The following is a 27,308-nucleotide window of genomic DNA, read 5'->3' on the forward strand; positions in this document are numbered from 1 at the left end:
AAGCTGGCAAGCGTTGTTGTAAGGCTGCAAGTGAAGAGAAAGCCATTGTGGCCAACTCTGCTGAAGCCTTTTGCCAAAGCAAAGGCAATTGTGCCCAAAGCCTCCCCCTATTTGGCACCCGGCTGCTGCGGACGCCTCAGTGCGCAGGTGCCGACGTTGGGGCTGCTGCTGTTCCTGGGCACACTCTGCTGCTGTTTCTGTGGGCTCCAGAGCCGCTTGGGCAGCAGCCACTGGGCAGCCCTGCTGGAGGAGACATCGCCACCCTCCCCATGGTGGCAGCAGCTCTGTGGGCCCCGAGCTCTGTGTCAGGGGGGCCTCGGTCACAGCAGCATGGCCTGGGCAGCCGCGAGGGCCCGGGCTGGCCGCCAGCCCTGCCTCTGCCCACTGCCCCTTCCTGGAGGCACCCAGTGGCCGTGGCCTGGCAGCACCCCCTGCCCTCCATGTCCCCAGCCAGCCCAGCCTGGGCACCTCGGGCTGTCCCCACCCTCCTGCTGGGGTGGTGTCCCAGCCTCCAGGCCTTCTGCTGCAGGCCTGGGGGACATTTTGGGGCAGCACCGGAGCAGCCGGGTGTCAGGGTCCAGGCGGCTGCCCGGGGGCTGCTTATGGCCTCTGACACCCAATTCCTCAGGGCTTCCCACCACCCCGGCTCCTCCAGGGCCTTCTGTCCCCTTGGAACCTCCTGCCACCCACTCCTTCACACATCCCCCTCGTGCCTTCCCACTGCCTTGTCCCGTCTGGGCCTCCGCAGCCCCTCATCCCTTCACGGCCGCCCAGCACCCCGTGCCCTCAGGGGCTCCCCCAGCCTGGCCCGGCAGCAGCGCCGCAGCCCCACAGGAGCTCCAGCAGCTCCTCAGCCATCACGGCAGCAACACACGGGCAGCAGGACACAGATGGCGCTTCCTGCCTGCCACAGGGCTTGTGGCTTCAGCACAACCATCAAAGGCCAAGGGGCTTCTGGCCATTTGCCCTGCACCACTGCATGCCCCGGCAGGTTGCTGAACACAAGAACCCTTTTCCCTCTCTTCCCCTATGCCCCACACACCCTGGGCAGCAAAAGAAAGGTCTTGGAACTCTTGTGGTTTATAACATATCCTATATTATTTACATACTAGATGGAAACGAAACAAAGAACAATCTCTAGGAAACAAAAACTAACAGATGGCCCATGTGGCCCCAGAAGACAGAGCCTCTCAGCCCTAACATATCCTACATTATTGACATAGTAAAAAGAAGAGAAAAAAGGAAAAGAACAACCCTTATGAAATAAAAAATCCTGGCTGGCCCATGTGGCCCCAGAAGACAGAGCCTCTCAGGTCAGCTCTGAGTACACCTCCAGCAGTGCAGCCAGCCCAGGCCCGACAGACGAGGCCGTGTCCTCCATGCCCTGAGGATTTGGTCTTGCATCCTCTGGAGAATGGAGTAACGGGCACTCTGGATGGCCCGGAGGACATACAGCGTTTCAAGTGCCAGGTCTGACACGGCACCGCTTCTGTCCTCCATCAGGCGTTCGAGGGCTGCAAGAGAGACGAACAAAGCCACGGTCAGACCCCAGAGCTGTGGGGGCCGAGCGAGAGCCCCCTGCCAGGGCCATGCCAGACGGCTCTTGCCTTGGCCAGGAGGGAGCAGGGACCAAGGGGGTCAGCCCGAAGCTGCTGGCCACAAATGCCCCACGTGGCCCTGAAATCTCGCTGTGCTCTTCCCACGCCGCCCCTCATCGGCACAGGGAGCAGAGCCCTCCACAGCCTGGCCAGGGCTTGCAGCTGCCCCCGACAGCCACCGCTGTCAGCCCGCTGTCCTGGCTCACCTCTGCACAAGACCTGGAGCTCTGCGTGCTGCCCCCTTAGCTGCTCCCCGGCCATCCCTGAGAACACAGAGCCTGTCAGGGTCCCAGCAGCACAGCTCCCTGCCAGCCCTGTGGCCACACGGCCTCCTGCCCCGGCAGGGCTCAGCCCGGGCCCTTACCGCATCCTAACCCAGCCCAAGGGCACGGCTGCCAGAGGCCGGCAGCAGCAGCCCCGAGGGCAGCCGGGGCTCCAGGGCGCCGGGCCCGGGTGCCGCTGCCGGGGCAGCAGCCGGGGCTGGGGCCGAGCTGCGGCGGGGCGGGGAGGGAGCCCGGGCTCGGGACTCACCGATGACCCTGATGGCCGCCGCTCGCAGGGTCTCCTGTGGGTCCTGCAGGTACTGCAGGGCCCGGCGCAGGTGCTCGGCCAAGGGGATCCTGTGGTCGGCCAGCTGGAGAGAGCGGCAGGAGGGAAGGGTTGGCGCGGGCTCTGCCCCTCGGCCGGGCGCTGCTGCCTGCGGCCAGCCCCGGCCTCCCGTGCCCGGCCAGGCCTGAGAAGCCGTGCGGCCCCCGGGTGCAGCAGTGGGCAGGGGCACAGCTGCCAGCCCCACACACTGAACACCGGGGCCAGGGGGCTTCTGTAGCCTGAGGCTGGCACTTCCAGGCTGTCCTTACCACGAGCCTGGCAAACTTCCACAGTTTCTCCTTCCTGACAGCTTTTTCCAGGTCTGGCCTCTTCAGAAAGCCAGCCGCGCGAAGGAGCGTTGTCCGAGAGGCCTGGGGAGCAGCAGAGAGCCGCAAATGGCCCCACAAGGCAGGGCACAGGAGTGTCCCAGTGCCAAGGGCTGGAGGAGGCTGCAGCCTGCAAGCCTGCGTCAGGGCAGGAGGCAGCTGAGCCCCCTGCCAAGGCGCAGCAGCAGCCCAGGAGTCCTCACCTCTGCCACATGCCGATTCTCATCTTGGCAGTGGAAAAAGAGTGGGAGCAGGCTCTGGTACACTCGTTCCTTCAGGGGCTTTCTTCCTTCTTCTTCTGCTGAAGACATCACTCTTCGAAGGAGAAACATGGAGAGCAGCTGCACCTGGCTATCGGGCTGTATGAAAGGAAGGAAGGAAAAATGACCTCATCATTGGCTTCTTGTGGCCCACATTGGCGCAGGCCTGCAAATGCACAGGGCACAAAGTGTCCGGGCAGCAGGCAGTGGCCGTGGCTGGGGCACAGAGCCTTACATTGTCCAGGAGTTTCAGGAGCGGCTCAGCCAGCTGCAGGGCCCTGCGCCAGGATATTGGGGTGTCTTCATCCGTGAAAATATAGCTCAGGAGAGCAATGCTCATCCTGGCCACGTCACTGTCCAAGTCCCACAGGAGGTGCACTAGTCTTCCTGTCAGGCTCTGAATTCTTTCGGCCTGTGCAGAACACAAGGGTGTGAAAGCCCGGGCAGCTGCCGCAGGGCCCAGAGGCCAAAGGCCTGTCCCAAAGCACTCGGGCAGCTGAAGCAGGAGACAGGAGAGCTGCGAGGAGCTGCCTCAGCGCCCAAGGCAAAGGCCAGCCAAGGCCAAGTGACAGCATTGCCCAGCCTCATGCTGCCCACACGGCTTCAGCTGCTGCCCCCTTCTCACCATGGAGGGACGGTCCCTTAGCAGGAGGAGAGCCCTGAGAACCTGGTGATTCATCTCTCTGGAGTTGTACCACAGGTACTTATACAAGATCTCCATTAGGCTGTCACCACAGTCACTCAAGTCCAGGCAATCTAGGAGCTGAAAGGCACAGGGCAGTGAGAGGGGAGCTGGCCGGCAGGAGCCTGGAAGTGCGCAGGGCTGGGCCCAGGCAGTAGCACAGGGCGCGGGTGCCATCCCAGGCAGCTGTGGCTATGCCAGGGGACAGGGCTGGCAGGGAGCTGAGCGAGGTAGTGCTGGCCATCAGGCTCACCTCCACAAGGAATGCCATGGCAGAGACATCCCAGAGTGGCAACGGTTTGCTGAGCACCTCAAGCAGGTAGCTTAAGATGCTTTTGCACAAGTGGGCGGATGCACGGCGCATTACCCTGGAAGGCAGAAAATGGCAGAAAGAGTCTCAGCAAGGGTGCGAAAAACCTCTCCCAGGACTGACTGACACAGTTGTCCTATCGCCCCAGCGCCCTGTGAGGGTATTTGGGCCCGTGAGATGTGGCTGCTCCTGGGCACCCTCCTCTCACAGCCTTTTGCAGTCTCCTTGGCCATCCCTCGGTGACGAGGTCCTCAGGCCCATGGCCATGGGGACTGTGGGGGGCATCCCGGGACGGGGGCACAAATGTCAGAGGCAGTGGGGAGAAGGGGGGCTCACCTGGCCAGCAGACCCATGGCATAGTGGTGGGTGTCAGCACAGAGCAGCGTGTCCCAGCCACGCTTGCGTTCCATTGCCACCACCACATGCTCCAAGTGGAGACTGCAGAGCAGGGCCTTCAGGGTCTGCACTGCAAACCTGTGTGCACAGCAAAGCCCAGGTGACGCTGGGAGCGCTGGCTCTGAGGCTGGGGAAGTGGCAGGGACAGGGGGACTGGCATGGAGCACCTGTTGGGGCTGGTGGAGAGGCCGTGTTGCTCCTGGCATTCCTTCCAGAAGGTATGGACGTCCTCTGTCATATACAAAGTACTGAAGTATGTTTGGAAGAGCAGATGCACAAAGAGGCGGGGGAAATAGACTGTGAGGATCTGTGGGCAACAGGGCCCCTGGAGGATCTTCCACATCACCAGAGTTGCCTGCAGAGGACAAAGCAGCCCGAGACAGCACTCAGTGCCGGGGCGTCCGTGTGGCGGGGCCTGAGCGTGGCAGGGAGAGGCCGGGGGAGACGCAGGGGGAGCAGCGGGCCTGGTGGCCCTGAAGCTGCCCCTAGGCCAGGTTTGTGGCCAGTGCCTGAAGCAGGGAGATGCAGTGGGGGAAGGAGGCAACAGAGTTGCTGGAGAGGCGGCCGGCCTTGCGGTGAGCAAAGGCCAGCTCCAGAAACTCACAGTCAGGGAAAAGACAACCGTCTTGTCCCCATCAGAGGTGCCCAGGTTTTTCTGCGGCCAGCTCCCCACCACATTGATGAGGAGCGGTGTCACTTCCTCTGAAATCCAGGGCGAGAGCAAGATGGTCGTCCACATGGCCATAGCAGCTCTGCGGGGTCAGACACAGCACCGTGGGCTGGGCAGCAGCGGGGAGCTGAGCTGGCCGCCAGCTCTGCCTGTGCCCACTGCCCCTGAGCGGCAGCAGCAGCCAGGCAGCCCAGCCCTGTGGGGACAGGCCCCTGAGGGGCAGGCTGGCAGCACGGCAGCAGGCTCGGGGGCCGACTTTGTAGCAGGGCTGGCAAAGGGAGCAGCCAGAGGGCCCTGCAAGTCTGTGTTGCTCACAGCCCAGGGCCGGGCTGTACAGGATGATGGGCTGGGGAGCCCTGAGGCCTCGGGGCAGCTGGGCCCCATACCTGTCACATGTTGGGGCCACCCGCAGGAGAGTGATGGCCACATCATCGGGCTCTGCCTCGGCCACTTGCATCAGGGCCCAGTCCATCCTGTGCTCAGCAGCCTCATTGGCCATGAGCCACTGGTGGATGTACCTCACCACGGCGGGCACCTGGAGAAGGCACAGGGAGACTTGGAATGCTAGCAGAGGGAGTCAGCAATGTGCCCAGCTTCTTCCCCAGACAAGTGCTTCTCTTCCAGCACGCTGCCATGGCCTCAAAAGCTCCAAGTGAGCAGCAGGCGTGGCTTGGGAAAGCCAAGCAATTGCTGGAGGATCAAAGGCTGGCCACAGGCTGCTTACTTGCTCTGGATTGAAAAGAGCCGTCTCTACAAGCAGATCCAGCTGGGCAGCGCTGCTCTGTTCTACCAAGACCTCTGAGGATGTCTTGACCTCAGTGTCCATAGGTCTGGTGTCTTCCTTGCCAATTCTCTTGATGTATTGGTAAAGAAACTGTAGGAGAAGGGCAGGAAGGCAGGGAAGTTGCATGGAGTGCTCCAAGTGCGGTGCTGGGCTGAGCAGTGCCAGCAGGCCCAGCGCAGGTGGGGATGGCTGCAGGTACCTGCGCTGCTCTGCGGAAGCGGCCACGGGCGGTGTCCTGCTCTTGTGTGCCGTCCATGGCTGCATCTGGCAAAGAGCAGCCAGAGCTGAGGGGCTGCGGGAGAGGCTGGAGAGCACAGCCCAGCCCTGCGTTCCCTAGGCAGGGACACTCTAGGGATGCCCCAGGGGATGCAGCACGGCCACTGCTGCGGGGGCAGCCCCAGCCCCTTTTTTGTGCTGTCCATGGGTGTGTGTCCACAGGACAGTGTGGGATGGGATGAGATGGGATGCAATGGGATGGGATGGGGCCAAGATGGCCGCAGGCACCAGCCCTGTGGCCCAGCTCTGCCACTCACCCTCCTCCAGCGGCTGCAACTGCTGCACCTCTTCGGTCTCTGGTGCTGGGGCAGCTCCAGGGCCTTCTTCCTCGACCTCCTCTTCCTCCTTCTCCACCCAGGCCAGTTTGGGCACTCCTGGGGGTCGCTGCTCCAAATCTTCCAGACTCTCCAATCCTTTCCATAGGAACAGCACCAGGGGATGGCATGGCATGGAATGGGATGGGGCCAAGCTGGCAACAGGCACTAGCCCTAAGGCCGAGCTCTGCAACTCACCCTCCTGTGGTGCCTGGAACTCCTGCACCTCTTCAGACTCCTGTGCCAGGACAGCTCCAGAGCCTTCTTCTTCCTGCTCCTCAAGCCAGGCCAACTTGGGCACTCTTGGGGGTCGCTGCTCCATGGCAGTGACTGGATTTCTGGCTGCTTGCAGGAGAGATGGCTCGGAAAAGCTTGGAGTCAGCAAGTCCTGCAGTCGTGCCTGGAAGGCACCTGCAAGACTCAAGTCCTGGCAAGATTGCAAGACAGCGAGTCCTGCACTTGGGTCTTGAGGGCTCCTGCCAGAAGGACAGGAGGCTCCTCGACAGGGATTGTGGTCTGGTCTCAGGGGCAGAGACTGCAGGGATGGGCGACACGTCGGAAAAGCTCCGGGTCACCAAGTCCCACGGTCTGCCCTCAAGAGAACCTTAAGAAGGAAGGGTCAGCAAGGCCACAGGTCAGCAAGACCTGTGGTCTGGCCTCGAGGTCACCTGTAGGAATAGTGCTTCAGAAAAGCTCCAGGTCCGACACAAAGGAGTGCGCTGTGCGGGGGCTCCTCACAGCACCACTCTGGCGCGTCCTGACCCGTCACGTGCACCGAGCACTGTGGCGTGGCCCTGTCACTGCCAGCTCCTATGGCAGCACGTGTCACAAAGGGCCCTTTGACATCTGCTCCCGTTGCCACCATCCCACGGTGACCGTGCTGCAGCGTGTCACAAAGGGCCCTTGCACACCCTGCCCTGCGCCCTGGGGCCGCCCCCATCCCCCCCCAAGTGGCCCAGCTTGGAAGGAATCCCTTGCCCAAAGTGTCTAAGACAGCCTGACGGGATCTTTCGGAACAGCTTGTTAGAAATGAAATGGAGTCAAATTTATCAATAAGAATTTTATTGAAAACTTTGTAAAATTTACTCATGGAAATGTCTCAGTGTTGAGAGACAGGTGTCTGCTAGGGAGGGCAGGAGCCTCCCTTGGAATGAAAAATGTAGACCCCCTCCCTCCAAATTATGATAATCTTGAAATCAAGGGGCTCTCAGGCAGAGATCTGGGGATAGGAATGACAGTTCTTTACTAATATTTATAAGCAAGCAAACAAACAACAATAACTACAGCGTTAGCAAGAAAACAGAGCCAAGGACCCCGTGACAGCTTTCTGGGCTGAGACGGGAAAGGATGGAGGAGAGGCTTTGTTTCACAAACCCCCTCGGGTTGGCAGTCAGTGCTGGTGCTCCTGCAGGGCTCTGAGGAACACTCAGCTGGAACAGCAGGGATGAGCTGAGATCCCGGGCCAGTGGCTGAGGTGGATCAGCAGCTCTGTGGCAGTGGCTGGCACTGCCACACGTCCCGGCAGGACAGGGGGTGCGAGGCCACCAAGGAAGAGGGAAGAAGGAGAAGAAGCAGCAGCTCCATCTGGGTGATGGCGAAATTCCCTTCTCCCCACCACAACAGCTCTGCACCCAAAGTGTTCTTCTCCGAAACTGAAGAAGCCACCAAACTGTCCCCACCCTCCCTTCTTCCTGCCCCCTTCCCCCCCTGGGCCCAGCCAAACTCTTTATCTTTCCTCAAGCACCCACCAAGTACCCGCAGTTAAGTTTTCCCTGCAAGTCATGAGTAAAAATTCCACAGGCAAGCCAGAACTAAATAGAAAATAAAGGACACCTAACCCCCAACACCTGTAAGTTGTATCTTGAGAGTCAGCCAGGATCTTTGTTTGCCAGAAACACCTCTGAAGTTTAATCAAGGCATTAGTCATCAAAATTATTTTGAAAATTTAAAGATCAAAGTAGCCAAAATACTCAATGTAACTAATTGCTGGGTATGTTCTCAGCTCAGGTTGGGAGGAATGGGGTTCCCTCGGAGGGCTCACCCTGTGGGGTGGCCAAAACTCTGTCAATGGGCTCTGACTCGTAACGGATCCAGTGCAGGGACACTCAGAGAAAACTGTGCTGTGGAACACAGGAATGCAATTGTCAGTTTTACAGGATTGACTGAGATTTCCCTTCAGGAGAAACCTTCAGTGTTCTAGTTGGAGGCCACAATGTGAAAGGATTTCTGTGCTTTACCATCACAGGCTTACTCATCCTTTTTCCTCACCCTCATTCACGTTAGGAACAATAATTCTGTTGTCCATGGAGCTGGCACCTTTTGAATTCCAGAATAATGTCCCCAAGGTCCTTTGCTGTTCAGCTTTACCGCGCTGTCTGTGGCTAACAAGGCTTGCTGGGGTCCTTTCCCCTTCGGCTGGAGAGGTGCCGGGTCCCAGTCCCTGAGGGACAGCCAGGCTCCTGGTTGGAATTGGTGTGGAAGTCCCTCAGGGTCACATCAGCCTTCACATGGAGCCCCGTGGATCTGAGCATTCTCCAAAGGGGCCGTTGGGGCAAACAGGGAGATTTGGTCTGGCAGGGTCTGTAAAACAATATCCCATCCCATCGACTTGTTCTGGCAGAGAACACTTGGCTGCAGGGACATATTCCCATTGTTCCTGCCCAGGTCTCAGGATTCAAACAGTGTAGTCTTTGCCCAGAGCTGTTCCTTCAGCTGGCTTGGGAGGGCCATTTGGCCTCTGGACCCACACTCTGGCTCCTTTATTAGGACTGCTGGGTCCAAACTCTTTTTATCCACAAATGGAGGCAATTTGAAGTGGATATTCTTTCTTCACAATTATTTTTTCAATTGCGATATCAATATTTCGTCTACCTTGTCATGGGGTTGAACAATCAAATCTTGTTCACTATTGTTTAACAGACTTACTTCAATTTCTCCTTGATAATCTGCATCAATTCCTCCTCCCATGACATGAACCCTTTGCAAGGCCAAGCTCCAGTGAGCAGTTATCAAACCAAAGTGTCCTGGAGGAATCTGAATTCTTATTCCTGTATTGTAAACTCTCATTTGCTTCTGATTTCTCCTAATGAATTCCAGTGCATGAAGGTCCAGCCCTGCAGCCTCTGGGGTGGCCCTGGCAGGGGCCATCACAGCCAGAACAATTTCCCAGGCAGTCCAAGTCTCACTGTCCATGGCTGTGTTTGCAAATTGGGTGCAGCTGTGCACACCCAGGGGTTTCCATTTCCCAGTGGGCCCATTGTTAAGGGCATGGAGCCCATATGGGAGATGGGTTCTCCACCGGGACAGGTTCCCATCTCCTCATTTTATCAACTGCTCTTTTAACAATTGTTCAACCAATCCTCTAGCTTGTAGATCGTGTGGTACATGAAAAACGCAGCAGTCTTAATCACTGTGTTTTTCCCAGGAACAGACAAAGCATTCCACATCACAGCATCACCAAACCCTATAAAAATAGCCAGTTTTATCCCTTCCTCCTTTATTCCTTGTATACAGTTCACAATGTTTACCATTGACATTTGGGTCTTTGCTAGTCCTTTTTTGTAGGGTATTTTAGTGTTACAGTGAGCAGCCAAAGGATACAAATTGGAATTGTCAGCATTATTTCACATTATCAATTTTTAGTTATATATATAAATATATATTATTGTGTTGTTATTACTATTATTATTGTTATTGTTATTATTATTTTACTTGGACAAACAAACCTTAGCTAAAGACTAAGTGACTTCTTCTGTCACTCCACGTGGGAGCATTCCGAAAACAATTGTTCCTTCTGTTGGTGCTGTTAACAAAATCCCTCCTTGTCTTCCCAAACCCATGAGTTCTTTTCATTTTCCCATATGCAATGTTTGGATGCATTTTAAGACATCCAGCGGTTCAGCCTCTTTTAACCGACTGCCCCACTGCTCGCACGGTGCTCCGACCTCAGCCCCACTCCAGAGCCAGCGAACTCTGGGGAGAGCTTCCCTTCTGGGAATTACAGATGGGACTGATTCCTTACATTTACATGTTAAAAGTGACATTTTGTTGTGATCTGGCTAGACTTTGCCAGTTTTGTTTCAGCAGCGGGCAGAGTCAGCACCAAAGGCACAAACTCCACCTGAAGGAATCAGTGTCACTTACTGCAGCTCCAAGCAGCAAAGGATGACAAAAGGAGCAGCTCAGCAATGAATCCAATCATCAGTGCCAAAGATTGCCTGCAGGGATTAACAAAGATCCAGCACCAGTTCCCCTCAGACTTTGCCATCCCCAGATCCACCCATCAGCTGGGGAAGCTGTCACAGCCAAGGGCTGGAGAGCCACTCCAGACACTGGGAATTCCTGCAGGTGCCTCCAGCCACAGGTGAGGCTCCAACCCCGCTGTGAGAGAGGGCCAAGCTTTGATAGTGCTGAATAAACAAACTGACAGCACTTCTGGTGTGGGAACATCTGGTTTCATCCTCCTCTTGGGTCCCTACCAAAGCCTGGCCAGGGCTCAAGGAGGAACCAAGGGAGTCGACCCTGACCATACACCCCAAACAAGGCCAGATGTCGGATTTCATGGCCTTGTCTGGCTTCTAAACACAGAAAGGTCAATCCATGTTTCATTGATGAGTGGATACATCTATCACAGCGTTCATGACCATGCATATTTCAGTAATGAGCAGATGGACAGGTAACCTTTGGCTGGAAGGTTCATCCAGAGATCACCTTTGGCTCAGGGCCTGTTGTGCAGACCTTGGCACTTCAGGAACGAGGGTTAGTGGGGGGCTTGACACTGCTGGGTGACTGGCTGGACTGGATGAGCTCAGAGGTCTTTTCCAGCAGAATGGATTCTATAATACCAGGATTCTATCTGCTGCATTCAGCTAGGTCCATTACTTAGCAGCATTACTTTAGTCCAAAAGCCCCCTCTTGCTCAGCTCTTGTGGCCTGAGGCTTCAGCTCCTTCAGCTCCTGGTGCTGAGCTGCTCAAGCTGAAGGAGACAACTGGGAGAGAAGAATAAGTTCATTCAATTCCTTCTGGGACACAGAGAGGGGAAATGTGAAAACAGGAGCATTGTTTGGTGTGGCCTCCTCTCTGCCCTTCACACCTTTCAGTGCTTTGAACCAGCCAAGAGCTTTCTCCAGGATTCAATGAAGCAGCTGTTCCTGCTCCCAGCTCTGGCTCTTCCCAGTCTCTGACCTTGACTGGTTTTGTCCCTCTTGCTGTGCCCTCTGTTCCCCCAGGGGGCTGCCCCAGACTGAGGGATCAGATGCAGGCACTGCTGCTGCTCCCTCGGGACCAGCCCCAGTTTGGTTGTTGCTGTCAGTGGCAGCAGAAGCCGTGGCTGGAGCAGCGGGTGCTGACAGTGCCCCAAGGCCCGGGGCTGGAGGGGTCCCTGGGCTGGGGCTGGGAGGGAGCTGCCCCTTGTTCTCCCTCTGCCTCCCACAGAGCTGGGCCGGGCACAAGTGGGGCAGCAGAGCCAACAGGGAGCCTGCGAGTCTCTTGCAGCCGTGCCTGCTCAGAGTTTGGCCTTGGAGCTTCAGGTGGGCAAAGGCAGCTGCTCTGCTCCCTCTGCGTGTGCCCGTGTTCAGCACTGCTGCTCCATCAGTCTGTGCCCAGCAACGGGGAAAAGCCTCAGCCCTGCAGGGCCAGGAGCTGCCGGGCTCTGCCTGAGCAGCTCAGCCAGCGGGAAGGGAGCTGCTCCACACGGGAACCAGGAGCAAAGGACATGCCTTTTCTAGGACATGTTTTCTGTAAAAAAACCCAACAAAAACATCAAAAGCAAACAAAAAAAACCCCCCCAAAAATATGAAAGATAAAAATTACCCCCAAATGTGTAGTGAAAAATCTTCTATAACACTGGAGTAAGAAAGAGGTAACTGATCTTTTGAAAAAGAGAACTCAGCTTTGATTTTAGTTCCTTAGTTTGTTCACGTGCTAGTGAAAAGGATCCATTAGCTGCCTTCCTTGAGAGATTTTATGGATGTTTTCCAATATTAAGATATTTTACACTGCAGTTAAAGGAATAGAAAATTGAAATACATGTTCTTCATGACTGTGTCTTGAGTGTAAAAATTTGCAGTTTGGAACTTGGACCTAAATGATGAGTTCGGCGGGAGAAATGCAGCACTCAATATGAATGATCAGCAAGTCTCATTTATTGGTAACTCTAAAACCACTTATATAGCATCAATAATTAGGCTCATACATAGTGCAAAAGCAAGCTCATTATTGGATATTTTTATTTAAGGTCAACTCCACCTAATTCCACATTCCTGTGATCGCTCATCTATGCTGAATTCACATTCTTCTGATCACAGCGTCCTGTTCTCAGTTAACAGTTATCACTAAGGCCTTCCTGACCTTGCAACATCTCACACCAACTGTACTCTATTGTCTCATTCTTTCCCAGCTAACTGCTGCATGGGAACATGACCTTTGCTCTCTAGCCATTCCTCTGTAATTCCCCTGTTTTCCTTTTGTACTAACAAAACTGTAGAAGTAGCCCTTTTCATCATGTTTTGCAAGCATTGCAGTATGCAAGGAATAAACAGTAGCACAATCACAATGATCAATATAACAACAATTGCCATTTGTGCCAAATATTTTAACCATCCTGTGAGACCTAGGGATTGAAACCATTCCTCTAATGGATTTGTTTCCATGGTTAATATTTTCATATTGTTCTGTAGTTGTCGGAGATGAGCATGAATAGACACTGAATGGTCAGAAAGATTCATGCAACACATCCCATCAAAGTCTTCACAGCCATGGCCCTGTGCTAATAGCAAAAAATCAATAGCAGCTCTATTCTGCAATACAGCATGCCTAACACTCTTCATATCCAAAAGCAAATCAGACAAAACCTTTGATGTAATATTAAACTGTTTTCCTGTCCAACATGCCAGTCGTCGTAACTGTGTTAAGGCTTGATCACTAGATACTCCAGGTGTAAAAATAGATGACACGATCACTGTAGGACGTTCCCAAAGTTCAACCTGATCCTTGCATTCTGGCCCAAATTGGAACACACTTCTCTTTGTTCGTAACCTGGTTCTGTTGGCTCCTAATAGTTGCTGTATAGTGGGTGCAAACAATGTCAATTTCCCAAAATAACAAGGCCCTCCATAAATGTTTGCTGGCAGTCCTTTGCCATACGCGATCTCCACAGATTAGAAAAATACCAGGTGGTAATTGTAGAGGTGAACTGCTAGAATTTACCTTGTGAGACCAATTGCCACAGTATGCATCATTATTTTGCAAATACAGCAAATTTTGTGGAGAAACATTTGTACCATTTGGCCCATGAGACCTTTTTGCATGATTGTTCCTAGCCCAATTGACAAAAGTTAAACAATAATTGCTAGGGGCTGAGCCTAACAGTCTTAACTCTTGTGATTCTGACCCGGTAACATTTAAACCTGTAGCAATGTACCAAATTTGAGCACCAATGGGATTTGCTGGGATTAAACTTGTGTCACAGATATTGATCGTGAATTTACCTGATGGGATTTCACATAATGTTTTGTTTGCTTCCTTGGGCATTTTCCAATTCTTTGTCCATTTTTTAAACATTTTGGCATTGAGTGAATCCTCTAAAGGTGCACCCACTAAACAAGTTCGAAAAGGATCTGAAGGGGTAGCCACTGAAAGGCAAAAATTATCTTGTCCAGTTTGATTGGCCCACATTATCCACATATTTTGTCTTTCATCAATGTCAATCAAGAGCCCTTCATTTCCCTTTATCATGGTAAACCACTACAACAACCGAATCAGAGATAGTCTCTTAAGGACTTTAAAAAGATTGTGGCAGTTCAGCCAGCATCTTGGCTGGATCCCATGTGAGATCTTGCTTCCCTTTTCTTTTACCCCTCTGCCTCGCCCGTCGATTCAGTTGCTTCAAACCCCGGGCTGTTCCATCTTCTCAGCAGCAGGGATAACTTTCAGGGAAAGACCCTTTCTCTCGAGACTGCCGTTTTAAGAATTGCTCCCAATTTTTATTTTTTACCCCTGGAATATCACACCTGACCTGTGTAAGTGTTTTACGACAGCGTATTGTGGTTATTTCAATAATATATGGCAAAGGGGTATTAGGATGATAACAATAATTTTCTGGGTTTATCCCAAAAGCAAAAATCTCCCACCATCTATCAGATCCTTTTTCAAATTGTCCTGTTTGTATACCTTCCTGTAATGCAACCTCAATGAAATTTCTTTCAAAGTTGTAACACTCTGTACAAATCCCTCTTGGGGATCGACCCCACTTAGAATGTGCCCACCACTTTTCTTTACACACTTTACAAATGTAACATACAAAAGGATGACATTCACACTCTGGTACTGTATACAAGATTTGCATGTGAGAGTTCATCAGATCCCGTCTCTATGTTGCTGGCAGAGAGCGAGAAGTATCTGCAGAATTTTCTGGATCAGCTGCAGGTAAATCCCTGGGATCAGCAGGTTTAGTCCATCGGCTCGGCACCCAGACAGGCCCTGTGGGGGTAGACACACAAAGATAACCACGTCCCCAATACAGTACTTTGCTGGAACCTCCCCACAGTCCTGTTTTTGGATCCTTATAGCGAACCCATATTGGACTTTGAGTTTTCTCTGCTTTAGGTGCACTATGATGTATTGCTGCAGGCAAATCACTGTTTCCGAAAATACACAGAAAATTTTAAACAAACAATGCAATAATCATTCTTGTGGATCTTTGATCTCTCTAAATTTGTTCAGATATTGCTTTAAAGTACCATTAGCTCGTTCTACTATTGCCTGACTTGTGGGGGAATGTGGAATCCCTGTTATGTGTCTGATTCCCCATGATTGCATCACCTGCTTAATTCTACTACTACAATAAGCAGGCCCATTGTCTGTTTTGATAGAACGTGGAACTCCCATGACTGCAAAACAACTTACTAAATGTCACTCAATATTCCGTGCTTTCTCACCAGATTGAGCTGTGGCCCAGATGTAATGACTGTAAGTATCAATGGTGACATGTACATACTTAACTCTCCCAAATTCTGCAACATGAGTAATATCCATTTGCCACAACCCATTAGCCTGTAATCCTCTAGGGTTTACCCCAAGACCCAATCCACTGCCTTGATTATGAAAACTACAAATAGGACATGCTTTGACAATAGCCTGAGCCTCCTCCAAAGGTATCTGAAACTCTCGATGGAGACCACTTGCATTTTGATGAAAGATGGCATGAGCTTCTCTAGCTAATGTCTGTGGTGGGACAGGACTATTTTGTGTCAAAGAAACCAATTGATCTGCCCTAGCATTTGCTTCTCCTAAACCCACGTCCCATTTGTGGCTACGAATATGGATAATAGCAAAGGCAGCAGTCCTCAACTTTACTGCTCTTTGAAGCTGCAAAAACAGTTCATATAAACGAGGATTTTTTACTTCCTTTATGTCTGCTTTTTCAATACGTTCACTCACTCTTGCAACATATAAAGAATCAGTTACCACATTAACAGGACCCTTAAACTTCACCAAAACCCAAACAACAGCGACTAATTCCAGAGTTTGTAATGTATCCTCATTTTGAGCTGGCATAATGTGATGATTCCATTGTCCTTCTGAATTTTGCCATGTAGCAGCAGCTGTGGGAGATTTCTTTCCAGCATCAGTGAACACCGTTGATGCCCCTGGTAACGGCAAAATGATCGTTTGGGCTTTTCAATCCAATTCTGCTGGCCTATCCTCAGTACTGACCACACTGCTGTTGTCAAGCAATGCTTCTTGCAGTGTGGAGCTGTGAATTAAATACCAGCCTAAAGTGTCCTTTTTTATTGGTATCTGAATTACAGCTGGATCTGCACCCATAATTTGTCACAATCACTTCTACCTTTGTTTTATTAAATTTGCTAAAATTTCAATTTTTTGAATTAAGGTATGTCTCTGTTGTAGTGGTGGCAACAACCACTCTAACACCCATATCTCCCCTGTTTCCTTTTGTTGCTGTGTTAAAGCACTGATGAGATGTTGAGGTCCAAACCATACAGTAAGGTTAATGTCCAAGTCTGGATCTCGCCTACAAACAACACCTGTCTGGATACAGTCCATTATTTTATTGAGAGCTTCTTGTTGTTCACTGGTGATCTGTATAGGTGCTGTAGGATCAGTACCTTTTAACAAAGGTCATAAGGGTTGTAAAAGTTCATTAGGAATACCCACAACAGGTTTAAGGCATTGCAAATCCCCCAGCAATCGCTGAGCATCATGAACAGTATGAAGTGACATGTTCAATGACAGTTTCTGAGGGGCAACATACTGCTCAGTTAAAGTCCCCCCGAGATATTTCCATGGGGATGACTGCTCTATTTTCTCAGGTGCAACAATCAGTCCATTCTGAAGTAGTTGTGTTTGAATGTCTTTAACTTGTTAATCTGCAAAAGGTTGTGACTGAGCAAAAAGAATATCATCCATGTAGTGATAAATAATGGTTGTAGGCCATCGAACACGTAGTGGCTGCAAAGCATTATCAACATAAAGCTGGCACAAGGTAGGAGAATTACGCATACCCTGTGGTAAAACTGTCCATTCAAATCTCTTGTCTGGTTCTGCTCGATTTAATGAGGGCAAGGTAAAAGCAAATCTGCAAGTATCCTGTTCATGCAGTGAGATAGTGAAAAAACAATCCTTTAAATCAATTATTAACAAGGGCCAATCTTTTGGCAACATTGCAGGATTGGGTAAACCAGGTTGTAGCGCCCCCATTGGCTCCATTTGTTCATTTACTGCACGTAAGTCATGCTGCAATCGATATTTTCCAGATTTCTTTTTTATAACAAAAATAGGGGCATTCCAAGGACTTGTTGACAACTTTAAATGTCCTTGTTGATATTGTTCCAGCACTAATAGATGAGCTCGTTGCAGACTTTCCCTTTTTAAATGCCACTGTTCAACCCATACTGGTTCCTGAATTATCCATTTAAGTGGGAATGGGAAAGTCCAAACAATGGCCTCTACTCTAAAGGGTGCTCATTGGTCAAAATAACACCAAGTTGGGACAAAATATCTCGCCCTATTAGACATTGAACCTTGTCTGGTAATGGAACAATTGACAAAACAGAACTGATGACCTTCCCATCTAATTGAATATGGATTTGAGGAGACCTTTTTGCCAAAGTTAAGCCTCCCACCCCTGTAACAGTAACCATACTGGACAACAAAGGCCATTCCTGGGGCCAATACTGTGGAGCAACAATACTTGAGTCTGTCCCAGTATCCAATAGTCCTTCTAATTGGTGGGATTCTCCGTTATAATTGGGAACAACTTTTCGCTTGGGTCGAGTGTTTAAGCCGAGGGTAAGCAATGTAAGTCCTCCTGTAGAACCAAATCCACCTGTACCCTGTAATTGATTTTGCAATGGTGTCAATTGATGGGTATATTGTGGTAGTGGCACCAGTTGTGCAATTCGCTGTCCCTTATCAATTCTGGCTGGTGGTGCCAGTGTATATGCCACGATATATATTTCACCAGAATAGTCCACATCAATTACTCCAGGTAAAATAAACAGTCCCATTAGACTAGCAGATGAACGTCCCAACACTATTGCACCCACAGCTTTTCCATTTATTATCACTGGTCCCATAATTCCCGTGGGAATCTTGTAGGGCTGAGATGTCAATAAATCCACAGTCACTGAGGCTGCCAGGTGTCGTGGTTTTAAACCAGTAAGTAAAAAATTACTTATTTCTTGTTGTGAGATATGGATTAGAACAAGAGCAAAACAGGCTTAAAACTTAAAAGGAATAAAGACAGTTTATTAACAAACTACAAGAATAAGAACACCAGAATAAACTTTCAGAAAACCCCCTTATCTTCCACATCTTAACTATTCTTCTGTACGCATGACAACATAGAGACAAATAACTTTAGGACTTTGGTGGTTAAAAACAGTCTTAATTCTTGCTACAGTCTTTTCATCAGTCTTTGTAGAGAAACAGAAGTCTCTTTCTGTTAACTTACGGAGTTTCTCACAAGAAAACTATTTTTTGTCATAGTTTTCTATTTCTCTAATGCCAGCTGCCCGGAAATCTGTCATTAGATCTTCTCCTCCCATTTCACATCTCTCCGAGGTGTGTATGGGTCACTGAGCTTAGGGATTTTATTTTTAAGGATAAGTCATTCAAAGGCAGAAGTCTTCTTCATCTGTCTCTGTGAGCCTTCCTGGAAAACAGTTTTCTCTTTGCTCCTCAAAGCTTCAAAATCTTCACTTAACTCAATTCCAGCGACTCACAGTATCACAAGTACTCTCTCTTCTGCTCAAAAGTTACACTTTGAATATCTTATCCCTCCCAATACTCTTATCATGAATTAAAGGAGTCTTTTTATACTATTATTGTCTATCTCCATAGCTTTAACAGAAAGATATTTCAGCTGTAAAGCATCTCCTTATTCTCTCTTTCTTATTTAAACTTAACTCTTTTCTTCACTGTTTTTGGTGGTTCTATGATGTCTTCTCTATGTTGATTGTCTCTCTCTGTTTTTCTGACAAAAGGAGTAATCTGTACGTTTATCCAGGTAGTAAAAGAATTAAAAGCTTTAGGAAAACTGCAAGAGTTCATGGTGTTAAGTTTCAGTCTAGCAGCTAAAACTGAAAACCAAGCTCGGCTGACGAGCGCTGCTTCTCTTCCCCCTCCCCACTTCCACCCCGAGGCCTTGTCGGCCTGGAGAGGGGGGGAGGAGGCTGAGACAGAGCCTTGTTACCTCCTCAGAAGCCGGAAACCAAAGAGAATAAGAGAATTCTGTCTGTACTTCTTAAGGGGGTGTTTACAAGTTGAATTCACTTTTTAATAGTCAGATCTGCTGTCAATGACTGATAATTGGTCAGGAGGAAAAACTCCCATCAGCCACTAGCAGCTTCAACTTCTCTTCTTTCTAAGCTGTCTTAAAAGTAAAGCTACCCTATGACAGCTCTCTTGTTCTCTTTGGTTTCTGGCTTCTGACGAGGTAACAGGCTCTGTCTCGGCCTCCTCCCCCCTCCAGGCCGGACAAGGCCGCAGAGGGCGGGGGGGGAGAAACGGAGCCGGCCGGCCTGGCTTGGTTTGCAGTTTCTGCTGCTGAACTGAAACCTGACACCATCAACATCTGCAGCTTTCCAAGACTTTAACTCTTTTACTACCTGGATAAAACATACAGATTACTCCTTTTTCCCAGAGAGACAGAGAGAGACAGACAATCAACATAAAGACGACATCATAAAACCATCAAAAACTGTGATGAAAGGAGTTAAGTTTTAGATGCGGAAGAGAGAATAAGGAGATGCTTCAATTAAACTGAAATATTTTTCTGTTAAAGCTATGGAGATGGACAATAGTGTTCTGAAAAAGAGCTCCTTTAATTCATGACAGAGTATATTGGGAGGAATGGAGTGTTCAAAGTGTGGATTTTGAGCAAATAGTGAAGCGATTGTGATGCTGTGAGATACTGAAACAGAGGGAGAAGTAATAGTTGAAGATTTGTGGCCTTTTGAGAGGCAAAGAGAAAACTTCTCTTTCCAGGGAGGCTCACAGAGACAGATGAAGAGAACTTTTGCCTTTGAATAACTCATCCTTAAAAATGACATCCCAAGACTCATTTGACCCTTAACACACCTCAGAGTGATGTGAAATGGGAGGAGTGAACTGCTGACAGATTTTTTCCAGGCAGCTGGCATCAGAGAAATAGAAAGCTATAACAGAAATGGTTTTCTTGTGAAAAACTCCATAGATTAGCAGAAGACTTCTGTTTCTCTACAAATGGTGATGAAAAGACTCTAGCAGGAATTTGGAGTGTTTTAAACACCAAAGTTCCAAGTTTTTTGTCTCTATGTTGTCATGTGAACAAAGGAATGGTTCGGTAGTGGGGGAGAAAGAGGTTTTCTGGAAGTTATTCTGGTTTTCTTATTCTTGTAGTTCTGTTAAAAAACTTTCTTTATTCCTTTTAAGTCTCTTTTGCTCTTGTTCTAATGTATATCTCACAGCAAGAAATAAGTAAGTTTTCTTGTAATTTTTTAGCTACTGCTTTAAAACCATGACATTTATTTGGTGCGTTGGCCGGGAAACGAAATTAGCAAATCTAAACCACAACATTGTGCTGCACCCCAGGGCCAGGCTCTGCCTCTCTTGGCTCTGGCTGCTGCTTCCAAGCTGTCCTCTGTGATTTGGATTTGCAAGCCACCTCTCTGACCAGCTTCCACTTTGCTTGAAAAATTCAGCACCATGTTGGTGGCTGAACAAGTCCCAGAGCTGGGGAGAAGGATTTGAGATGCAATTTGCATCCCAGAGTTGTTACAGTGGGGAAAATGTCGCATCCCTCCTGTGCCTGGAGCTGCTAATCTTGTTGCAAATATTGAAAACCTCTTTAGCTTCTCTCATTCTACCTAAATTTGATGACTGCTTTGATTTCACACCTCTTTCATGCAGGTTTTTCCTCTGTCCTTGGCTAGAATTGTCAGGCCTGAGAAATTTTGTTGAGCCTTGGGACAGCTCCCATCATCTATCCCTGCTCCTAATGCTGCTTTGAATTCTCTTGGGAATGTGAGCATGAGGGAAACTGGGGGGACTTTAGTGAGAGGAAAAGTGAGGCACAGAGGCTGAAGTGCAAATGCAGAGTGTGCAGGGTCAGCACAGTCTGCAGTGTTGTGGGGATTTGGGCCATGCAAACAGATGTTTCTTCTCTGGGAATGGCTGATTCCTTTGGTGTGTCTCCTCCTGAAATTGCTGTGCACCAGGGCTGGTGCTGGAGCTGCAGCAGCACAAAGTTGCCAGGGAGCCGTGTGGGACCCAGTGGGAATCATTTCTTTGCTGCTTTGGATGAAAAGTTGTGACATGAATCTCAGTGTCAGGGAGGTGCCACGTTCATGCTGCTGCAGTGCCCACACACTGTGTCTGGAGACAGCTCAGGAGAAAAGGAAGAAAGGCCAGGATGAAATCCCATGTGCTACTGAACTCTATCAGAAAGTGCTTGGAGTGTAGTGTGTGAAGTGACTGGGGAGAGCTGGATAGAAGGGAGAGCTGTGAGCAGTGTGCGGCACATCACTGACATCCTTGCAGTGATCTTTGCACAGAGATGAAAAAGTATCAGTTTGCATGGCCTGAATCTCTGTATTCTCTGGGTCTGGAAATTCTGCGTGTTGCACAAGCTGTGCTGAGCTCATCTGGCTCTGAAACAGCTGAAATATCATCTCTGCACCTAGGGCAGGAAGAGCATCAGAGTTCTGAAGAGATGAATAAAAATCTGTCATAACCCAGAAGCAAACCTTGGCAATAGACGTGTGTGGCAGGTGAGACTGAAAGCTTTCATTCTTGTCCTGGGAGAATGAATTCAGCAATAAAAAATCCTGTCTCTTGGCATTAAAATACTTTAGTTTCAGCTCTGCCCCAGCCCATCAATGTCCCTGTGTGGTTGGGGGTAGGTTCTCCCCCTGTAGCTCTCTGCAGGTTGGTGCTAATTCAAGATGTTCTGGCAGGTTCCAATGTTTTGGTGCCCAAGCAGGGAGTGCAGAACAGGGATTACAAGTGCTGACATTTGCTGGGCTAGAAAGTCCAAGGGACAAATTTGTGCCAATTAAGGTCTCCCCTTTAACTAGGAGGAACAATTGATGTTGTGCTTGTAGCAGAGTGTGGTGAGAGAGGGGGTTTCCAAAGGAAATCTTGGTGCATGTGGGCCAGAGGCCCCTGTGCTGAGGCTCCCTCCAGGCTGGCTCCAGCCCCTCAGGGTGCCCAGGAAGCAGGCTGCCCGCAGCCCAGTGCAGCCTCCTTAGCCCTGGGGCTAGCCAGGGAAGAGCCATGGATGAGGCTGAGCCCTGCTCCCATGTGGGATGCCATGGGACAGGGCCCACTGGGATTTGCCCCTCCAGCTACCAAGTGTGTGCAGAGAAACTGCAAGGAGAGGGTGAGCTCTGTCAGTGGGACCCCCTGTGCACAGGGAGCCCACTCCTGGGGTGGCTGTGCCAGCTCCCGCAGGGACATCCAGCCCTGGGAACCTGGAGCGAGTGGAAAGCACAACTTTGCAAATGTGCCCGAGGCAAATGCAAAGAGAACTGGGGTTTTGCAAAGAATGTTTATTGGTAGAAGAAAAGGAACAAGAATGAACTACACAACATATTTACATTGTAAGAATATTGGTAACAACAACAATAAACTATAGAACCTATTTACCTAAGAACATATCTAACAAAACTACATGAAACTTATTTACAGAACACTTAAGCAAACTCTAAAACATCTATCAGAACAGAACAACTGTAAAACGTATATACAGCAGGGTGGCATCTGTGTCCGGGATGTGCCTCAGTCCTGGAAGAAAAACAAGTAGCATGGTCAGTGCAGTCAGGCATGGAGGGGTGTTCCATGTGCTGCCAGGCTGGGACACTGGCACAGTGAGACTCTGCTGCCAGAAGTGAGGCTGGCTGGGGCTGGGGGCTGTGGCCCAGGCCCTGGAACAGGGCTTGTGTGGCCCAAAGCAAGCCCAGGCCAGGCCAGGGATGGCCAGCAGAATCCAGTGCATGGGCTAGCGTGTCCCTGAGCAGGGAGTGCCCAGCCCAGCCCCAGCGTGGCAGCAGGGGACCCACTCTGCCTGTGGGGAGCACCTGCCTGTTCTGCTGCTGGCATCGCTCTTTATCCCAACACCATGTCCTCCTCCTCATCTTCCATATCAATATCCATCTCCTCAATGTGCTCTTCCATGTCCACCTCCATTTCTTCCTCTCCCGTCTCCTGTCCATCCACTTCCATTTCCTCTTCTGTATCCATCTGTGTATCCACTTCCATCTCTTCCTCCACCTCCTTCACATCCACCTCCATCTCCTCCTCTGTGTCTGTGACAGCCTGCAGAGGTAGCAAAATCTCCCAGTGGGGTCCCTTTCCCACACTATCCCACAGAGCTCCAGCCCAGCCAGGCAGCTGCGGGGTGTCCACCTCCGTGGAATAGTACCACACCTTCTTTGGAGCAAATGCAGACATCCTGCAGGGATGGAGAGCAAAATGCACTCATCGGGGAGCTTTTGGGACTGCTGGGGGTCTGAGGGAGCAGGTGACAACAAGGTGACAGGGGTAGGCCTGGAGCAGGGTGAAGAGCGTGCTGACACAAGGAGCCAAGGGTTGTGTTGTGGCCGTTGCTGGATGCTGGAAGTTCTAGCTGGAGCGTGCACTGTGACATCAGTGCCAGGAGCCCAGGCCCAGGCTGAAGTGGACAAGGGAGATGCTAGAATGATGGAATCCCTGGGTGCTTGGGCTTGGAAGGGACCCTAAAGACCATCTTGTTCCAAGCTGAGCAATCTTCCCCCAGAACAGGTTGCTCAGAGCCCTGCTCCCAGCTGGCCTTGGATGTTGCCAAGGATGGAGCATCCCCAGCCTCTGTGCCCAGCCTGGGCCAGTGGCCCAGCAGCCTGAGTGGAAAAGAGCAGCTGCATTAGATCCAACTTCAATCTCACTCCTGCAGTTGAAAGCCTTCTCCTCTCTGTGCCCATCTTTCCTAGAGCTGCAGGGAGGCCTCCCCAGCCCCTTCTCTTTCCAGGCTGAGCATCCCCAGCCCCACATGGACAGCACTCAGATCCGTGGGGGTCGAGGCTAAAGGGTGGCAAACGGCATCAGGAAGTGAGAGATGGAAGCTTTTGGAGATGGAAGGTTTGCCTCTAAATGGAGAAAAGAAATGAAAGTGGAGGGGAAAATGGTGGGACTCTGGCTCTGTTCTAACTGGGGAAGATTTTCTTCTCTTCTTTTCTGTCGTGCTGCCCCAAGTTTTGTTGTTTGAAAGGAGGTTTGGCAAAATATTCATTGTCTTCTCCATTAATAAAAAAATCGCACAAAATTCCAGCAAAATCTGACAAAATTCCCACAAAAATCCCACAAAATGGCAGAAAAACACCACAAAATTCCCTAAATTTTGTTTAAATCCCACAAATTCCACAAAAATCCACAAAATTGCAGAAGAATTCCACCAAAAGTACTGGAAAAACCCCATAATGCTTTAATTTTTCTTTAAATCCCGCAGAATTCTTGAAAAAGTGCACAAAATTCCACAAAAAACCCAACAAAATTCCCTAAATCTCTTCAAATTCCCACAACATCCAACAAATTCCCTCAAAATTCTTGAAATCTCCTCAAAATCCCACTAAATTTCAGAAAATTCCACAAAATTCCTGAAAACTTTGAAAAATTCCACAAATAGTCCATAAAATGCACCCTACAAAAAACCTTAACTAAATTCTGTAAATTATCTCAAAGTCCAACAAAATTCCAGAAAAACTCCACAAAATTCCCTAAACCACCTCAAAATCCCACAAAATTCCACAAAACTTCCACAAAATTCCATAAATCTCTGCAATATCCCGCAAAATTCCACAAAAAATACACAAAATTCCACAAAAATCCCACAAAATTCCAGAGAAATTCCAGAAACTTCCACAAAATTCCCACAAAATTTCCTACATTTTCTCAAAATGTCACGTGTGATGGACTGACATTTCAAAAAACAAACACCTAAGGAAGTTGAAGCTGCTGGAGGCTGAGAGGAGTTTTTCTCCTGGCCCATAAGAGGCCATTGCTGGGAAGTGCCAGCAGTTTTGCCCATTGCAAAGTGCCATCAAGCTGGGAACAGCACTTGAAGCCCTAAGGCCGGCAATTTCTCTTGGCTCTCTTTGCTTTGCGCCTTTTGAAGAGGTAGCAGGGCTCGGCTTCAGCCTCCTTCCCCCCAGGCCAGCCAAGGCCACGGGAGGGGAGCGGGGCTGGCCGCAGCTCTGCGCTTCCCGGGGAGGATGGAGACTGGCAAGTGCCAGGAGCCCCTTCTCAGAGGCTTGGCTGGGCCTTGCACAGCGGGGCTGCCGGGCCAGGCCGCTCCCTGCCTGGCCTGCACTTTGTGCCGCTGCTCAGTTTCACCACAGGCTGCCACTAAAGGCAGGGAAAGATAGCAGCTTGCAGCTTTGTGCTCAGATAATGGCCACACTCCCCACACCAGCCATGGGGAAAAATCATCTGTGTTCCTGAATGCCAACAATTTCATCAGATTTCACTGGAATTTTGTGGGATTTGGAGGAGACTTGAAGAATTTTGACGGACTTTTCTTAGATTTTGTGGAAATTTGTTGAGCTTTTGTGAGATGTTTCTGGAATTTTGTTTGATGTTCTGGAATTTTGTGGGATATTGAGTAGATTTTGTAAGATATTTACAGAATTTTGTGAGATTTTTTGTGGTATTTGTGGGATTTTGAGGAGACTTGAAGAATTTTGAGGGATTTTTCTTAGATTTTGTGGAAATTGGTGGAGATTTTGTGGGATGTTTCTGGAATTTTGTGGGATAATGAGGAGATTTAGGGAACTTTGTGGGATTTTTCTGGAATTTTGTGGGGATTTTCAAGAATTTTGTGGGATTTTGAGGAGCTGTGGGAATTTCGTGGGATTTTTATGGGATTTTGTGGTCATTTGTGTAGATTTTGTGGGATGTTTCTAGAATTTGGTAGGGGTTTGGGAAGATTTAGGGAATTTTGTGGGATTTTCCTGGAATTTTGTGGGATGTTTGAAAAATTTTGTGGGGTTTTGAGGGAACTTGAAGAATTCTGAGGGATTTTTCTTGAATTTTGTGGAAATTTCTGGAGATTTTGCGGGATATTTCTGGAATTTGGTAGAATTTTGAAAAGATTTAAGGAATATTGTGGCATGTTTCTGGAATTTTGTGGGATAGTGAGAAAATTTAGGGAATTTTGTGGGATGTTTTTTGAATTTTGTGGAGATTTGTGTAGATTTTGTGGAATGTTTCTGGAATTTGGTAGTGTTGTGAGAAGATTTAGGGAATTTTGTGGGATTTAGAGGAGAGTTGAAGAATTTTGACAGACTTTTCTTAGATTTTGTGGAAATTTGTTGAGATTTTGTGAGATGTTTCTGGAATTTGTTTGATGTTTTCTGGAATTTTGTAGGATATTGAGTAGATTTTGTGGGATATTTATGGAATTTTGTGGAAATTTCTGTGGGATTTCTGGGATTTTGAGGAGACTTGAAAAATTTTGAGGGATTTTTCTTAGATTTTGTTGAAATTTGTGGACATTTTGTGGAATTTTGAGAAGAATTAGTGAATTTTGTGGGATTTTTCTGGAATTTTGTAGGAATTGGTGGAGATTTGGTGGGATGTCTCTGGAATTTGGTAGGGACTTCAGAACATTTAGGGAATAGTGTGGGATTTTTCTTCAATTTTCTGGAATTTTCTTAGATTTTTTGGAAATTGGAGGAGATTTTGTGGGATGTTTCTGGAATTTTCTGGGATTTTGGGGAGTCATGAAGAATTTTGTGCTATTTTCTTAGATTTTGTGGAGATTTTGTGGGATGCCTCTGGAATTTTGTGGGGTTTTTTTTTGTAATGCTGTGCAATTTTCTGCTATTTTGTGGGATTTGGAGGAGACGTGAAGAATTTTGATGGATTTTCCATGAATTTTGTGGAGATTTGTGGAGATTTGTGGAGATTTTGTGGGATGTTTCTGGAATTTGGTAGGGACTTCAGAACATTTAGTGAATAGTGTGGGGTTTTTTTTCAATTTTCTGGAATTTTCTTAGATTTTTTGGAAATTGGAGGAAATTTTGTGGGATGTTTCTAGAATTTGGAAGGGTTTTGAGAATATTTAGGGAATTTTGTGGGATTTTTCTGGAATTTTGAGGGATTTTGAGGAGATTTGAAAAATTTTCTGTGATTTTTGTTGAATTTTGTGGAAATTTGTGGGGATTTTGTGGGACTTTTTCTGGAATTTTCAGGGATTTTGAGGAGACATGAAGAATTTTGTGCTATTTTCTTAGATTTTGTGGAAATTTGTGGAGATTCGGTGGGATGTTTCTGGAATTTGGTTGGGTTTTGCGATGATTTAGGGAGTTTTGTGGGATGTTTCTGGAATTTTTGGGGGCTTTTCAAGAATTTTGTGAGATTTTGAGGAGACTTGAAGAATTTTGAGGCATTTTTCTTAGATTTGGTGGGAGTTGGTTTAGATTTTGTGGGACGTTTCTGGAGTTTGGTATGGTTCTGGGAAGATTTAGGGAATTTTGTAGGATTTTTCTTGAATTTTTCTGACATTTGTGGAGATTTTCTGGGTTGTTTCTGGAATTTTCTGGGATATTGAGATGATTTAGGGAATTTT

The 27,308-nt window shown here is 49.0% G+C and overlaps 1 protein-coding gene across 1 annotated transcript; it reads right to left on the reverse strand.

Moving 5' to 3' along the window:
• Positions 1-1,076: 1,076 nt before the first annotated feature.
• LOC147645869 (maestro heat-like repeat-containing protein family member 7) lies at positions 1,077-7,033 on the reverse strand. The gene is made up of 16 exons (XM_086874185.1): positions 6,403-7,033; positions 6,148-6,303; positions 5,814-5,878; positions 5,555-5,704; positions 5,217-5,365; positions 4,765-4,912; positions 4,328-4,515; positions 4,101-4,238; positions 3,708-3,822; positions 3,398-3,535; positions 3,008-3,184; positions 2,716-2,871; positions 2,456-2,557; positions 2,130-2,232; positions 1,805-1,861; positions 1,077-1,514 (listed from the first exon to the last, which is right to left on the reverse strand). Exons 1-16 carry the CDS (start codon positions 6,524-6,526, stop codon positions 1,315-1,317), a joined length of 2,166 nt encoding a protein of 721 aa, XP_086730311.1. The 5' UTR covers positions 6,527-7,033; the 3' UTR covers positions 1,077-1,314.
• Positions 7,034-27,308: the final 20,275 nt, after the last annotated feature.

Source organism: Cyanistes caeruleus, unplaced genomic scaffold (assembly GCF_971803275.1).
Source record: "Cyanistes caeruleus unplaced genomic scaffold, bCyaCae1.hap1.1 HAP1_SCAFFOLD_153, whole genome shotgun sequence".
In the NCBI taxonomy this organism is placed as follows: Eukaryota; Metazoa; Chordata; class Aves; order Passeriformes; family Paridae; genus Cyanistes; species Cyanistes caeruleus.

What these genes read in the sequence shown, in the direction of transcription:
- LOC147645869 (XM_086874185.1), bottom strand. Translation starts at nt 6,526, where the DNA reads ATGGAGCAGCGACCCCCAAGAGTGCCCAAGTTGGCCTGGCTTGAGGAG. An exon ending in CCATGGCATTCCTTGTGGAG is followed by an intron (nt 3,536 to 3,707) that starts GTGAGCCTGATG and finishes TGTGCCTTTCAG; the next exon opens with CTCCTAGATTGCCTGGACTT. An exon ending in GCTCCAGGTCTTGTGCAGAG is followed by an intron (nt 1,515 to 1,804) that starts GTGAGCCAGGAC and finishes TCTCTCTTGCAG; the next exon opens with CCCTCGAACGCCTGATGGAG.